Here is a 17537-nt window from a genome sequence, read left to right as displayed (position 1 = left end):
CCATTTCACTTCCTGTATCTGAATGAGTGACTGAGGAGCTCACACCTCTGTTGTGATTTAACCTCAGCAAACAGGCTTTTCAGATAGCTGCCAGGAGAGTTTTAGGACCTTTCTTTTTATTCATTCATCACAAATGTAATTGTAAGCACAAAGTCTGAATATGTGTATGAAAGTCATATTTGATGCATTGCTGTTGGATCTGTTTGCTTGGGTCATGGCATACTCCTATGGTTTATCATTGGCCTCCTGTCCAATCAGCAGCACACTGCTGTGCACCTGTAGTTGTAGATGACTCATGCAGACAAAACCATACCGTTTGCTCTATTATTCCTCCAACTTCCTTTCCCGAGCAAAGTCTAACACATAAAGCCAGTGCAAGTTTGCTCAAAATTACTCTATGTCAACACGTTATATGATATGCAGGAAAAATGGCATTGCATCTAATCTACAAGACTGGGTTTCCTTCCTGGGTTCTGTGCTGCAGTTGGACTAACGATGGTAACGGTCCAGCTGTTTTCTCAGCAAAATTGACAGGTGTCCAAATGTTATCTTCAGCTAGGCTATGATCATGTATTGAAACTCAGTCTGTAAATCGTGTCACTCACATTTGCCTTCGTGTAAATCTCCTCCGCAGCTAATCCATGTTAGTGAATCATGAGCCTCATGAGTTACGCAGTATCACTGCCAGAACAATCACTTAGCTCTGTCGGTTTAATGACAGAATTACCCTGTACTCGATTACACTTACCAGACGTAAGCTCAACCTGCAATGTTACCAGGCGGTACTAAGGTCATATTTCAAATGCAAAGGTTTCGACATGATCTCTACAAAACAAGTCCTTTTAAAGACAGTATCAGAGCCATAAACACAGCTGAGTGGCTTACAGTCACTGTATGCTTAGGAATGGGAATTGATGTGTAATTTTATTGATACCAATGCCATTATTAATTCTGCTTATCAGTTCGATTCTTTATCGATTCCCTTATTAATTCCTGATGAATTTTCTGAGTGGGAAAAATTGCTTTAAATTGCTACTGAACGCTGTCAACAACAGGAATATTCAAAGCTTCTTCAAGCAGGTCTCATTATTACATTACATGACATTCATTTAAGGGACTCTCATATCCAGAGTGACTTTCAGCACAAGAGAACAGAAGTGTATTCATTCAAATTAAACACAGTAACAGGGAAACAATCCTACAGGTCACACCTACCATCAAGAAGTTTGAGAACCTCTGCTACATGCCATTGCTATCTGATTAGCAAATACACAAAGTCATATTGACTGCCTGTAGCTGAAAGCTGCATACTGCTTTATCTGTGCATGCTGTGTTTATACTGCTGAGCATTTCATTGGTTTAAATGACACTGAATAAGGTTTCCAGGAATGACCTGGTGAGGCTTCTCATGGGCCGACCTGTTATGAATCCTACCTGGATCTTAATTGGCCAGGTGAAGTTGCTGACATACACAAAGAAAGTGATGTTGGGGTTGTTGCGGAAGTCGAATTTCTCGTTGGAGAAGCTGTCCTTGAACTCCTTGATGTTGCTCCTGGAGACGATGGGGAACTCCTCTCCTGCCTGTGTGCCGGCTGTGAATGAGAGCAAGAGAAAGAGAGAGAGGGAGACTCACAGATGAAGAAAGAGACACAGAAAGGCAAGGATAGCAAAAGCTCAAGGGAAGTAGTCAACATTCACAGTGAGACTCTGCTGACTGTATTACTGTATTACATACATATACACACAAACGCCTCACCTGGGAAACTGGTTGCCCAGGTGATGTTCAGGTTGAAGTTCTTCGATGCATTGATGAACATATCCAAGTCACGATTTTGCTGAAAGAGGCACAGGCATTTGGAGTGAGCTTACAGGAGGCTACTCTTGGTCATCACTTCAAAGCTGCTTGTTTTAAGGACACATTTTGGGTCATGTTGAGCAGCAAGCTCAAACCCAAAGAAGACTGGAAAAGAAGTGGAGAAGCTTGTTCTGATAGCTGTCTGCTTCCAACCAGAAAACATGTCGTTGAGCCGTTTCTCTTTCAGACTTATTGAAACATTGAAATTCCTTATTAATTGCACTGAGTCAGGATATAAAAACAACATTCTCATACTGACTGATAGTTCCTTGTGCAAGAGTGTGGCACCCTGCTCTCAAAACACTCAGCACAGAGATGGGGGACACAGGAGAGACACAGGGAGAGGGGACACAGGAAATACACAGGGAGAGAATGGGCTCCTGATCGCCCATTATGGGATACCAGCCGAAATGCCTCCTGCAATATGCAGCACAGCTTCCTCCCCCTGCTAACAGGACCAACAGACCACTCAAATTTTACTCTGCTGAGAATTTGTGTGTGTAGGTGCATGCACATGTGTGTGTGCCCACATTCTGTCTCCTGGTTTACCACGTCCTTATGTTTCCATACCTGTTGGAATCATTCATTCAGAGGTTCGCAATGGCCTAAACTACTTCCCGTTTCAACAACTAAAAGGCAATTGAAGTGGGGGAGATAACCCTGTCCACCTCCTCTGTGTGCAACTATATAATGTAATATTAATGGAAGCCTCTCTGTCATAAATTGCTATTCTACTGCCCCACAATGGCAGTAGAGTAGAATCAGAATGGCAACCATCCACAAGCCTGGACAAGCCTCCACAAGCCTGCCACCTTAATGGCTCAAATATAGGTCCCGTTATCAAGCAGCTGAAATGTGCTCTGCGAGTATAAATGCAAGGAACAAATTTCTTCTTTCATTATCATAGTTTTGACTGGCTCGAGCCATCTCTCCATATCCCCACATTTTGAGCTGTTCTGAAGGAAGTGAATGGAGAACGGCCAAGAAAGACCTCCTCAACCCATTACATGCCCATTACATGCCCAACCCATTACAACCTAATCTGCCTGTGGCTGCAGTAAAGAGGAGTCCAATGGGACATTGTTCAGTACTTTCAAACCACGAATGCTCTCAGCAGGCCCTGATGAATACTCATTAGCTGTGTATCCCAGTGTTTGGTGGGTTCAGAGGCTAATCACTATTGAGTATGTTTCAAACCTCTATGACCTCCAATCACTCTGAATCACAATATTTACCAGACCTGCCTGCTCATGAATATTCATGAGCACAGTGTTCAAGGGCAGTCTTCACTGGCACTGTCTAGCTGGCACAGGAGAGAATTTAGATCCTAATCCAGAGAAGGGGCTGTCTTTTGTATTGTAACACACTGAGCTGTGCAACAGGCAACAGTGTCAATGTTACGATGGCTATGTGATGGGGAAGGTGTGGTTTACATAGTGACTGACAGGGAGTGGGACGGGTCTAGTGGAGCAGTAAGAATTAGGATTGGTGTTTAGGTGGATGTGAGGATCTTGGCAGCACTCCGCTATCTCTGGCACTCACCTCCTCTGGTGTGGCCACAAAGTTGATGGCGGTGTAGTAGCGGTCGTCCTCCTGCGACAGGCTGAAGGTGAACTGGTAGTCAATCAGCAGTGTGTCTGTGCAAAAGAGAGACAAAGCAGTGACAACCACCACCACCGCCCGCCTTGCCGAAAGGGAAACATCCTGCCACCGTAGACTACCACACATGGCTCAGTGACTCAGTCAGCATCCGCACGCCACTGACTTACTGAGGCACTGTGGGTAGAAAACAAGCATGCACTCTGCACTGACTCACTGAAGTATTGTGAGTAAAGGCCCAGGTTTGGAACAGCAGGCGTGCACTGCATAATTTGCCCAGGAAAAGAAGCTGATACAACACCATAAGAGTTGGCCCCAGTCAGTTTGACCTGCTTGTTGCACAGATGTACTGGTCTCCTGTATTCCTCTCACCTCCCTGGTCTCCACAGACACATTTTGATTTATTTTTTTGTCTCTGGAGACAATGAGGCAGTATACACTCACAGTAGCAGGTTCCTTTGAGAGGGTTACCCTGGTAACGATTTTCTACCTCACACCTGAGAACAAGAAATGGAAGAGGGTGGGGGACAGAAAGAGAGAAAGAGAGAGAGAAATTTGGTGCATTAATTGGACAGGAGTAATAAAATAAGGAGTGATAAAACAAATCTCCAGATTAGATAGAGACGTCTATGTAGAGATGTCAGACATTTAAATGAAGCCTAAGGTATCACTGGGCAAATGTAAGTTAAACTAATCCACAGATGAAGAGGACAAACATGCTAGGTAAAGAGGTAAGTGTAATAAAACAGTAAGGTAAGAGGAAGGCAACGTAAGGATAAAGAAGGTAAACAGCTCCACAGGAAGCCAAACCCAGGCAGGCTTCACACATACCCCTTTTCCACCAACGCGAACTAGGTGCTAGTTCTGGGCTGGTGCTGGTGCCAGTTCGGAGTTGGTTCAACTTGCAAACCTTCTAAGAACCGGTTTGCTTTTCCACGGGCTAGAGAGCCACCACAGAGCCACGTCATTACGTCGCTGTATACATCTGTATAGGTCTCCGCTTTCCTGCTAGCGCCAAGCTAGCAGTGGAGGCTGGTGAGCTGGAAACAGGGAAAGCCCAAACACTACCTTTAAATCTATCATTACTTTCAACCTGTTCCCCTTTATCCTCCTTGATTAACAATAAAACAAGTAATTCACCGAGGTGGGTACGTCATCACTGGTTCTTCGCTGGTGTTGGAAGTAAATTCCCTATGGAAAATTATAATGGGCTTCACACACTGTCCATCTTTACTCAAGTTCGGATTCATTTCAGGAGCTGGGAATTTCCTGAATTAACCTGTTCAGTGTGAGGATATATTTGGACTCATCAAATGTTTCGGTATTTTCCAAAAATGTTAAGATTTAAGACTTGTAGTTTGTTTTGTAGTCCACTTTTCGAACACCATATCCAATAGAGCAATGCGGGGGGAACGTCCTGCCAAACCAGATACCACCATCTCATCCGGGCATTCTGGGATCTTCGGTTTAGAATAGTGGTGTTCAAAACGATTCTTTTTAGTGATTCGGTTCTTTTTGTTCAGTACAATAAAATGATTTGAATCTTTGACTCACTGATTCGTTCATTTCCATATCCGGTCGGGCAACATACACGAATCTGTAAATAGTTTTATTGCATTTTGAAAATTACCCTACATTGTTCCAAACATCATGTCTATTATTAGCCTGCTCTGTGGCAACACAGCACATATGAAACCAAATGTCAAACAAATTAATAATAATTCAATCATAATATCCGTTACAAGATAGTGATGTTACATTCGTGACCGATCCGAGTCTTTTGAATGGCTCTTTGGTACGAACGAAGGGATCCAAGTCGTACTTGAGAGCTGTTATTTTTATCATTGCACCCGAATTTCACTGCCTGCCCTAAATCCACTCAGTGTAGCATAGTGGTTAAGGAGCAGGACTCGTAACGAAAATGTTATTGGTTCAATGAGAGAGAGAGACAGAGAGAGTTTTACTGATTGTTTCATGGCGGTTACCATATACAGACAATGATATTAGGCCTGGCAATACAAGTCATTTTTGATCCAAATCCTATCATATCGTTATATGATATAATTTTGCAGATAAACCTACTAACCCCCGCCCCCTAAAAAAAAGAAAAGAAAAAAAGAACGACGAGCTGGAAAGGAATGGAGGCATAAGATCCGACTCCCTTCAAAGAGCCGTTATTCCCATCACCATTACGTGAATCTGCACCATGCTATTCAAACAACCATGCAACCACAAAGTATAGCCTACTTCGTCTTTAGGAAGGTAATAGAACCCCACATTTTAACGCGTAGGCCTATAATAAGTACATGTTATTTACTAAAACTAAAAAAATGCACTGAGGAAAAGAGAGCCACGCTTATATCTGAAGTGAAAAACTTCGTTTTACAAGTTTTGAATAGACCGAGCCCAAACATTTTAATATACTTGTAGTCACTGCTCAAATCGTAATGTGACAATGAAGGCATGTCACTGCCCCCGCTATCTGTCACACATACAGTAGTTCATTAAACGCATTAAACGCACCGAACAAACACACAGCTGTAAGGACAAGCAACGGATCATGGTTGCACTGAGGGGAAAATGGCAGCTGACACATGAAGGACAAAAGGTGTTCATCCAGCAGGATTTCTCCGCTACAGTCAAGGAGAAGCGGCATAGCTTTAACAAGGTGTGAGAACAGTTGATTGAACAGAATATTCACTTCTCTATGCGCTTCCCGGCTATCCTCAGCTTTACTCACAACGGAGAGAAACATGCTTTCGGTCCCCTTGAGAAGCACAGACTTTTTTGGATGGACTGCCATGAACTATGTAAGAATTGCCACCGTCTAAGTACATCTTTGGTGGTAGGCTACTGCTCTGGAGTTTGTTTGAACTGTGCTTTAGGTAACATTACAAATAGCAAATACTAAGTTAACTGTGGTACATATTAGTTTATGTTTGCTTTAGAATGTAGCTGCAGTGCAACCTACAGTAAATAAGTAAGTTAGCCTACTATATTGGGTTTTTATACTGGTATGAAAAGAAGGGCTGTCTGCGGTTTGATTCTGTGGTCAGAGTATCATAATCCCAAAAGGGATGTTTAAGGAGGAACCGTCGGGGTCGTTGGGGAGGGGATGGGATTGAAGAGATTTGTTGGTGTGGTATTTTGTAGCGAGTGAGCTCGGATGACAGTAGCACTGACGCTAATTCTTTTCTTCGGTCTATCAATCACTTTCAGCGTCATGTAACCTGCTGTAAGAGTTGTACAAACCTTGTTATTCTGGTTTTGTTCTCTATTTGCTGTTGGGCCTGTTAGGGCTTTTTTCAGTGTTCAGTGTCCATTGTTTGTGGACAGACTTTTTCTTGACAGTGCATTTTTTCATCACCACCATCGAAACCTGTGATATTTTCATCTTGTGCTTTTATGCTAATATTTAATAATATCTGCAACACATTGAATTAAGGAGGAGTTAGGCCAAGTTTTTTACTCATCTTTCAATTCGCATAGTAGGGGAGTAGCCATTCTTGTACACAAAAAATTACCCTTCACTTTAGATGAGGTCATCAAAGATGATGAAGGCCGATTTGTTATTATTTCGGGTTTCTTGTATGGGGAACGTGTTCTTATTGGCTCTGTTTATGCCCCTAATACGTTTGAGTCCTCTTTTTTTTCCCAAAACTGCTTACTGCGATTTCTTCACATCTAACTCCTTTTACAATGGGGGAGATTTTAACTGTGCCCAGGATTCAGGTGTTGACCAATCTCCACCAAAGCCTGCTTTTATCTCAACAAAGACAGCAAGACTGAAGGAACTGTGTGTAGATCTGAGTCTGTTTGACATTTGGAGAATTACAAATCCAAGTGCTAAACATTACACTTTTTATTCACACCCCATCAGTCCCCATCAAGAACTGATTATTTCCAAGCATCTAGAGAAGTATTAGACAGAGTTTGTTCAATTGGCATATGTATGCTGTCTGACCATAGCCCAGTACATATAGTTATCCCCCCCCCCCCCTTTATCTTGATCCCTCCACCCTTCATTGGCAGCTAAGTCCCTCACTTTTGAGTAGCCCTCCATTTATGGATTTTCTAGAAAAGCAATGGGACTTTTTTGTCAACAAATAAAACACTAGATATAGATCCTTCTTTATTACGGGAAACAGCCAAGGCATATATCAGGGGATCCATTATATCTTATACAACAGCTCAAAAAAGGGATTCAATTAAATAGCAACTGGAATTAGAACATTCAATTCAAGAATATGAAAATGAGTTTAAGGGGTCTCCATCTAAATATATTTTAAAGAAACTTGTAGCAGCAAGATCTGCACTGAATCAGCTTTTAACCAGCAAAGCAGAGACTTCTATCCTTTTTGCAAGACAGAGGCTATATGAGCGTGGCAATAAGCCCGGTCATCTCCTTGTTTGTTTGGCAAAAGGCAGAATTGAGGTAAATTTAATATCATCACTTAATAAAGTTTATGAATCAAAAAAATAACATCATTATGAGACAATTTTATTACAAGTTATATTCCTCTGAATGTGATATGTCAGAGAAGGTGAGAAAGTCTTTCCTGGACCAGATTACCCTGCCTTCCCTCACAGAAGAACAGCAGAACAGACCAATTACTAAAGAAGAGGTCTTGGATGCTATTTGCAAGCTTCAAACTGGGAAGGCACCACGACCGGATGGTTACGGTCCAGAGTTTTACAAAAAAAAGAGACAGGTTATAGTGGATCCTCTTACTGATATGTATTTAGACTCTCAAGAAAGGTTGTCTTTCTCCTACTCTAAACTTTGCAAATATCTCCTTGATCTTGAAAAAAAATAAACCAGATCTATAAGCCTTATAAATGTAGATAGCAAGTTGCTCTCCGAGGTATTGGCCAGGAGACTAGAGGATTACTTACCCTTACTCATAAAAACTGACCAGACAGGCTTTATTATGAATAAGTTTTCATATTCCAATGTGAGGAGGCTTCTCAATGTAATACAGTACTCCTCACAGATGAAACATTGAACACTGTAGAGCGACAAGACAGGGTTGCCCCCTTTCTCCCTTCCTTTTTGCCCTTCCACTAGAGCAACTGGCAGAACACATTAGGAATGATAAGGATATATATGGTGTCACTTTAGGTAGAACCAGTAGGCGATATGAGGGGGGATGCTATCCCTCTTGTTTGCAAAATGACCAAAATGCATCCCCTCTGTTAACCTGCCATCCCCCCTCTCCATCCCCTAGTCAGTAGCAGAGAGAGAGCTGCATGTGCATCTGCCATCCCAAAAATTAATAAAATCACCTACTGGGAAGAACTTCACATAAGATTGCATTATATGCAGATGACATTTTACGTTTTCTCAAAAACCCAGAGATCTTCATCCCAGCTACCCTGTCTATTATAAATTCATTTGGTCTAATATCAGGCTATAAAGTAAATTATACTAAATCTGAAGCTATGCCTCTAGGGAATTTTGGCAGTACAATTTCATTTGTTAATTTTCCTTTCAGATGGGCCACCTCAGGCTTTGTTTACCTGGAATAAAAGTGTCACCCAATGTTGAGGACCTGTGGAAACTTAATTTCGCACCCACAATTGGAACTGTTAAAAATGACCTAGAGACATGGCGTGACCTTCCCCTTTCTTGGATAGGCAGAATTAGTCTGATAAAGATGAACATACTCCCCAGATTACTTTATCCCTTACAGATGTTACCTTTATGGATATCAAAGAAAGTATTTTCAGACCTGGAAAAGGCATTTTCTCAATTTATTTGGCATAATAAAAAGCCCAGGATTAGGCTGAAGACTTTATAACTGCCAGTAGAACGGGGAGGCTTAGCCCTATCTAATTTGAGATTTTATAATTGGGCTTGCCATACCCATATAGTTTGAGAATGGCTACAGTCTCATTTATAATCAGAAACGGGTATAGATGAATGGTTCTCCGCATCCTTATCTTTGTTAAGTAAATTCACAAACTATGCTGGAAAAAAGATAACCCCTGAAATTAAGGATAATCCTATCACTTACAATACTTACAAAGTCTGGCAAGATATGACTAAATATCTAGGAAAAAAACATTCCATCATATGCATTAATACCACTGACTAAGAATGAAGAGTTCACCCCGGGAGTTAGAAATAGTGTTTTTGACATATGGCATGCAAAAGGGATCAGGCTTGTTGGGAACTTATATCAGGACAATACACTGATGTCCTTTCAGCAACTTCAACAAAAATTTGACATATCATCAGAACAATTTTTTGGGTACCTTCAAGCCCATCATTTTTTTCAATCAAAGGTGAAAAAAGTCCCCACAGACACTCCCTCTTTTAGCAACACAGATTTATTTTTATTGAAGCGAAGAGATACAAATATTTTCACATTCCTACTCACTGCTCTATTCCGTAGATCCCTCAGATATACGCAAGGTCATACAGAAATGGGATCGCGATCTTGGTGATGAATACATTGAGGATGACTGGCAAGAAGCAATAGTTTCTGCCAGAACCACTTTTATTTGCAACCAAATGAGAGAAACTCAGTATAAGATACTCCACAGATCCCACATAAGGCCTTTTATACTTAATAAAATGAACAACTAGACCTCTCCTCTTTGTACTAAATGTAAGAGAAACATTGGGACATACATTCACAACTAACTGTGAGAGCGAGGGGTGATGATGGTCTGTTTGAGTGAGCTTTTTTAATGTATCTACCCCCTTCCCTTCGGAACATTGTGGGAAAGGGGAAATATGCTTTAGATTGGAATAATCCCTCTAGTCCCTAGACAAACTATTGGTACACGGAATTTAAACCTATTGTTACCCCCTTCTACTTATTTTTTTTTTCATTATATATCTTTTACATTATATATTATAAATGTGTGTGTGTGTGTGTGTGTGTGTGTGCATATAATGGTGTGTATGTGTATATATATATATATATATATATATATATATATTGTATTGCTTATTTAGTTATTCATCTGTTCCTTATGGATTTATCTTTCTTATTTCTTCAATATTTGTTAGCTAAATGAACAGTATTGGGTATTTAAAATGAATGGAGTTATGACATCGCATGTATGACTGATGGTGCAACATGCAGGGGAGGGTGGAGGATATAGTGGTAAGTCTGGGTGGGTGGTGGAGGGGTACAAAGGCAGGGTTTTGGGTAAAAAAAAAAAGTGAGGAGACAGTCATGCACTATATGAGGTAATCTTAGCATAGATGGTGGTTTTTTATTTTATTCATTTTATTTATTCTTATTTCTCTTTTTTAATGCACACTCCCGGGCAAAAAAATGGGCCAAGACAAAAATGGCAAAACATTAAGCTTTTAATGGTCTTGACAACAAATAACTTTTCAGGAAATTAGCAAGAATTAAACAAATAGATAAAGTAACTTAGTATGGGATAGCTTTCCCCTGTGATTTCTTTAAATGTTGAAGCCTTGAGGGTAAACTTGCAGACAGCTTTTTACAGAAGGAGGAGTCAATATTGTTCCACTCAGTGTTGATGGCTTCAAATAGTTGATGTTGATGTTGATGAGTAGCTGAAAAACATTTCCCGGCTAGTTTGTGTTTAATGTGAGACCAAGTATTCTCTATAGGGTTCAAATCTGGACTATGGCCAGGCCAAAACATGAGCCTGATGGACTTGTTCTCAAGCCACTTCTTGGTGGTCTTTGCAGTGTGGGCAGGAGCATTGTCTTGTTGAAAAATAATGTCTGATTGTTCCTGTTTAGAGAACAAGCAAGTCTTTCTCCTGTACTCCAAATCATTAATTGACTTTTCACAGTGAAGCAGCTAACCAGTACCAGCAGCTGAAAAGGTTCCCCACACCATTACACTGTGGTAGAGATGCATATATTGTATTTCTCACCAGGTCTTTGATGACACCGCTCTGGAGCATCACCATATAACTCAAACCATGATTCATCACTCCATACAACTCTGCTGAACCACTCTGAATCAAACTTTCCATATTCTGCCAAAAACTTAATTCTGTCTTTGATGTTTTTCTCAGACAGCAATGGCTTTTTAACACATCTTCTAGACACAAAACCTGCAACAGACAACCTTCTGGTAATTGTTGTTCTCGAAAGATTCTTGTCTTGGTCTTGAATTCTTCTGACAGTTTTTCTCCTGTCTTTGAGAACTGTAAATTTCAGCAGGTGGTCATCCCTGCATGACGTGGCTTTGGGCCTTCCAGATCCTTTCTTTCTGGCAACATCACCTGTTGTTTCAAAGCTTTGACCTATTCTCTTAATAGCTGATAGAGAAATAGGGATTTTCTCTGACTTTAAGGTCTTGTAAATTTCACAATAACTACAGTTGGCCTGATGAAGACCAGCTATGCGATTTCTGACCGCAACCCCTGCATGATATTTTGCTTTTTTGGAGCAGATTTTCCTTGGGACTCACAACACTGCATATTGTAGATCTCTCTATCACTCCTGGCTCCACTTATGAGCTCATTATCAGGCCTTTGACGGGCTATGTTAGGTGCAGCAGATCACCAAATAATGACTTATCTTTTCAGAATAAAAACATCCCAGAAGATATTTTTCAAAAATTTTGTACATCCAGACATGTGTTAGTTTGAATTTTATATCAAACATTTTTATCATTATCATTATTTTACATTGTGTACAAAAACAATATATAAGTGAATTTCCCTGTTTCCAGCTTTCTCCTAAACTATTCACTGCAGCAAAAGTTAACGAGCAAATGGTGGCACAGAAGGTCTCAAGAGTGTATTTGTATAATTCTTGCTAATTTCCTAACCAATGATTTGTTATTAAGACCATTAAAAGCTTAATGTTTTGCGATTTTGGGCTTGGCCCATTTTCTTTTGCCCAGGAGTGTATATCCTTTTTCCTTATGTTAGCATGTTGCTGTAATTTTTTACATTTATTTATTCATTATTTTATTCATTATTCATATTTCATTATCTTCTGAGATTGTAAAGGGCACTGTGTTGTTTAATTTCAAATGTAATGGTAAAAATCAATAAAATTTACATTTAAAAAAAATGGCAGTCACAAAGTTTTAGTTGGTCTTATTGGTCATGATAATCCCGCCCCCAGCTCCTGACGTAGCGGTTCTTTGTTCTAGACCAGGAGTGTTGATGCCGCTCTCGAACCAGTTTTCCTGGCCGAGAGCCGGTTCTTTGGCTGTCGAAAAGCGAAGAACTGGTTCGAGATTAGGCACCGGCTCTGAACCGGCCCTCGAACTGCCTTGGTGGAAAAGGGGCAACAGAGACATCAGCATCTGTTCACAGTGTGTTGCCATAAACAGCTCAGACAGAAGTGCTCCAAAATGACACACTGCGGAGGTCTGTAAGGGCCTGCTCCTACTTTAGCAGCCAATCAGACAAGGGGAAAGATGGAAGGACTACTGGAGGACACAAAAAGCTGAACTTCTCACAGTCAGTAGCCATTCAAAGAAAGGAAGAGAGGGAAAGATGCAGTGGGGGGAGGAAAGGGACCAATCAGAGAAAGGGATAGGGAAAAGGGCCAATCAGGGAAAAGGAAAGAGGAAAAGGAGCAGTCAGACTCACAACTGGCAGCGGTCCCCCTTGATTCCCTTGGTGGTGCAGAAGCACTTCCCGTTGTTTGGGTTACACATGCTGGCATGGCCGTTACACTTGCAGGCTGGAAACAAAGCATACACACGCACACATGAACACATGCAGGCACAAAGCACAAGAACACACAAATATAAAGCGCATGCGCACGCGCACACACACACATACACACACACACACACACACACACATACACACATACACGTAAGAATAAACACACAGGCACACAGCGAAAACTGTTCAATTCCAAAAGCATAAGTGCAGATTCATTATTAACCATTATGGCACAGAACAAAGAGTGGGACGCTGAGAACGGCTCAGCAGATCTCAATATACAACACCATGAGGTTCTGTACTTAGGCCTCTGTTTGTTTACCGACAGTTTATGCTTTAAGTACTTTAGAATCACCCTTTGAGAGTTTAACTGGGAAAAAGTGTCAGTTTCCTCTATTGTGCAGGTGATGTGAAACTTTACTTGAGAAAACACAAATAATCTGCCTTGATGATTGGATGAATGCAACATTTTTTCAAAAACTGGTTCTTTATCCCTGGAGGTTCTCTGATGGGGTGTCAGGATTCATTCATTCATGTCAGGAGATGTGAATGGCTTTGCTTTAACTCTCCAGCTTTACCCTTTTCTGATTTCACATGTAAAATAATGTTGTAAATCTAATGATTCACATCCCTCTAAAGTTACGAAAAAAAAAAATTATATGTCTATCCCCCTGAGCTAAGACTACTGCAAACCCTTACAGTCTGACAGCCCCACTGTACTCTGCCCATTCCCCAATTAGTTCAGAATGCAGGTGCCAGGATTTTAAATACAAAAAAATTAATCTCATGGGATTTGTGCTGTTCTTCATCAGCTCCACATTAAATACAGACAGTTCTGTAAAAACTCAGCTCCTATCCTTAAAAAAGCACTAAAAAGCTACTTCCATAATATCTGAGAAAGTCTTTCACACTGTTTCTCAGGCAACTGGCTATGGGGCGTCAAACTTATACACTGCATTTCCTCATCACAGAGGAAGCACCCTCTAAATCCTCAAATCCAGGCTAATTAGCCATCCCTTTAACCTTTCCTCCTGCTGAAAAGACCACCCCGAAGCATTGGTTGGTTTTATGCAGAGACATGCTGCCACACTTTAGCTGCAGTTCAGGATCATACAATGTGTCTGTGACATTAATGAGGACTGAAGCATGATACTGTTTTTAGCACTCCGGCCATAAACTCTACAGCATATGCACACTTCAACTGCAAATGCCTTCCATTGCTGGCTACTACTAGGATCCTCCAACTACAATTTACGTGGAGCTGACAGATGGCAACCCAGAGCATAGCCCCCAATCAGCATGCAAGCTCTGTGCCCTTGAACCCATGGCTCTTTCTCCCCATTTCAGCTGGTAACTGCTAGTGCTGTAAACTGTGTACATTGAGTTCTCCACAGGTTATATGGATAGACAAGACACCAGTCCATCACAAGACAGACACACATTGACACCCACACTTACACTCACACCTATGGGCCTAATAGCATGTCCAATTGACATTACCTGAATGTGTTTGGACTGTGGTAGAAAACCAGAATACCCAGAGTAAAGCCACATGAACACAGAGACAAGGTACAAACTGAATACGCAGACACACCCCGAATTTGAAACCTCCATATTGTTAGGCAGTAGTGCTACCCATTTGCACCACCGTACTGCCCCCCCACTACATATATGTCAAGCTTAAACATAAGCAGTGCCATAAAATGCAGTGTGCCTTATTGGGACATTGCAATAAGAAATGCTAATGCTGTTGGAGGAGTGCATTTTTTGGGTATTTGAAAGAATTAAAAGTTGTGGGAAAAATGGCAGAGAACATACCATATTAGCTGAATATAATAACATGTCCCTGGTTAGAAAAGGACCCCCCATTTTCAACACCTGTTTTTGGTAAAAGATTTTTTGAAGCACTTTCAGTGCTTGGCCCCTAATAATAATAATGATAAATTCTAACAATTACAATAGGTGCCTAGCACCTTCGGTGCTTGACCCCTAAATATGTGCAGAACATGAAGGTGACTTACATGAAGGTAAGGAAAGATGACTTTTCCTTAAAATGCAACTAAAAGTCAACCTCATAGTATGTGAAAGTAAAGTTGATGAAGCTTTTGCATGAGACCCCAGACCCAGACCCTGTCCCTGTTTCCGGGTTACTCACGCTGGCAGGTGCCCCCGTTGGTGGGGTCGCCATAGTAGCCGGAGATGCAACTCTCACAGTGCTTGCCCGTGGTTAGGTCCTCACACTTCTCACATACGCTGTCGTTGACACAGCGGCTGTGGCCGTTACACTGGCATGCTGCAGAGGATGAGAGGGCCAGCGTCAGAGCCAGTGACTCCACACACTCTGACTCACACTTCACTCTACACTGTCATTTCTCACAGCATCTTTAATAACTTCAGTCTGCCTCTACTCAACACTTCCATTACGGGGCCCCTCCACTCAACACTTCCATTACGGGGCCCGTGAATCTAGTGACATTACACTATGACTGCATGATCTACGGCAATTAGACTAAAGTTATAGATTCTAGTGCAATTGCACTATGACTACACAATACGCTGCAGTTACCCTATGGTACAGAATGTGTGTAGTACTGTGTAACTGTTAAACACACTGTGTAGGAAGGAACACACACTACAGGGAGTGGGCAGGCGGTCCATTTAAGTCCAGCGAGAGGGCAGGAGGGTGGGGTTTCCCTGTGGATGACAGGTAAATTCTCAGCCTTACCAGGGCAGTGGATGAAAGACCAGCTGTACTTGTTCTCTTGGGGACACATTGTGAGGTTGAGGGCTGGCTCCAGGTAGGAGGTGGGGCTGGGGGCCTGGAAGGGCCCTCGATAGGAGCCCTCAATGCACTGGCCCCGCCCTGTGTTGCTGGGGTCCGTGCACCACCCGCAGCCCGGCTGGTCCAGGCACTGCCCACAGGTCCGGTACCCTGAGCAGTTCTCCGCTGAAACACAGATGCATCAAATAGACATGGGCGCAAATCCCCTAAACAATAGGCACTACCTTACACCCTGAACATGTGCCTAGGAGTTTCAGATACTTTATAATTTAACACCTCCTATGTGTTCACACACACAGTATGACAATATGCAAAGCAGCATAGTGGTAAGGACCTGGGCTTGTTGGGTAAAGACCAAGGTTTGCTGGATGGATTCCCTGTTGGGACATTGCTGGTGTACCATTGGGTAAGGTTCTTAATCAAGAATTACCTCAGTATACATAGAGCTGCGTAAATAAATAACATGTAAAAACTGTAGCTTATGTTACAGAGCATCTGCCAAATGACAATAATGTCATGTAATGCCAAGTACTTCTGGCCAACAGACCACTGATGGCCTACAACCACCAATGCAAGCAAGAGCGCATTTTGAGGGAGACGTAGAGCACAGCGGGGTGTATCTTACGCGGGCAGCTATTCATGGTGTACCACTCCATGCACTGTCCGAAGGGGAAGGAGGCCACATATGCGTTGGAGTCCACGCACTGCTTCATGTTGCTGCACCACATGCACTCCGAGCTGCTGCTGGTGCACTCGCCACAGGAGGAGCGCAGTGCGCAGGGTGTGCGGCACTGCTTCGCGCTGTGATTGGCTGGAGGGGCGGGGAAGGAGGGAGGAGAGCTCATTCAGATACAAAGCAGTGACACAGTGATGACCACCGCAGGGTGGGACTTGAGCAAGGTATTACCACTGCACCCTTATTGAAATGAATATACATGTGATTCTGACCGTTTTAATTTGGGATTAATGATATCTCCTATGCAGATAACCCATACATTTAAATCTTACTGAAAGCAGAGAAGGCTTAGCCTGAGCAGAGACTTAGGGTACTCCCTCAAGAGGCAAGGCACCTGATTAATTTGATTTGGAACCCCAATTCTGTAAACTACTTGAGAAAATGTCTCAATGAAAGCAGAAAAAGCTCGACCCGGAGCAGAGACTAGCAATACTCCTTAAGGTACGAAATATGACTCAGAATCCCCTTTTTGTAAAACTCCTAGGAAAAGGCCTCAATGGAACTTGGCTGGATGGTCACATGGCTCACCTGGGCGTTCGCAGAGACTTCCGTTGACAGAGTTGACACAGGTGGCAGCCTTAAGACCACTGGAGGCAGGCTCAGCCAGATAGCTACAGAAGCCGGCGTCACTGGGCTCACCGGGCAGCCACTGCAGGGACGTGTTGGTGAAGGGGGACATGTCCTCCCAGCACCAGTACGAGATGTTGATCTTCCTCAGCCCCACCCATGGCGTCACTGTGGCCTTGTACTGCAACACACAGAGGGGGCAGGGCCAGTCGCATCACACATGCCAATCACACATCTGCAACTGTGTACCCACAGAAACAGAGGTCACAGTCTTACACGGGGCTTCCAGCCAATCGCACTCTCTGCAGTTATGCACAGAGCACAAGTCTGACATTTTAGGGTCAGTTTTAGGCTCAGTTCTCCTG

At 42.4% G+C, this 17537-nt stretch overlaps 1 protein-coding gene across 2 annotated transcripts in view; it reads right to left on the bottom strand.

Moving 5' to 3' along the window:
* The window catches only part of atrn (attractin), a 165328-nt gene that overhangs the window by 61528 nt on the left and 86263 nt on the right, over positions 1-17537 (bottom strand). For both annotated transcript variants that reach the window (XM_036516519.1, XM_036516520.1), the window contains exons 16-24: positions 17134-17353; positions 16495-16680; positions 15813-16034; positions 15243-15380; positions 13007-13100; positions 3899-3951; positions 3398-3492; positions 1757-1835; positions 1435-1592 (exon numbers count right to left, since the gene is read on the bottom strand). In XM_036516519.1, coding sequence (XP_036372412.1) covers positions 1435-1592; positions 1757-1835; positions 3398-3492; positions 3899-3951; positions 13007-13100; positions 15243-15380; positions 15813-16034; positions 16495-16680; positions 17134-17353 — 1245 coding nt within the window. The remainder of the gene's footprint in view (positions 1-1434; positions 1593-1756; positions 1836-3397; positions 3493-3898; positions 3952-13006; positions 13101-15242; positions 15381-15812; positions 16035-16494; positions 16681-17133; positions 17354-17537) is intronic.

Source organism: Megalops cyprinoides, chromosome 22, assembly GCF_013368585.1.
Source record: "Megalops cyprinoides isolate fMegCyp1 chromosome 22, fMegCyp1.pri, whole genome shotgun sequence".
NCBI lineage: Eukaryota > Metazoa > Chordata > Actinopteri > Elopiformes > Megalopidae > Megalops > Megalops cyprinoides.
The sequence above is the reverse complement of the archived record's forward strand: the minus strand, read 5'-3'. Positions and strand labels throughout refer to the sequence as shown.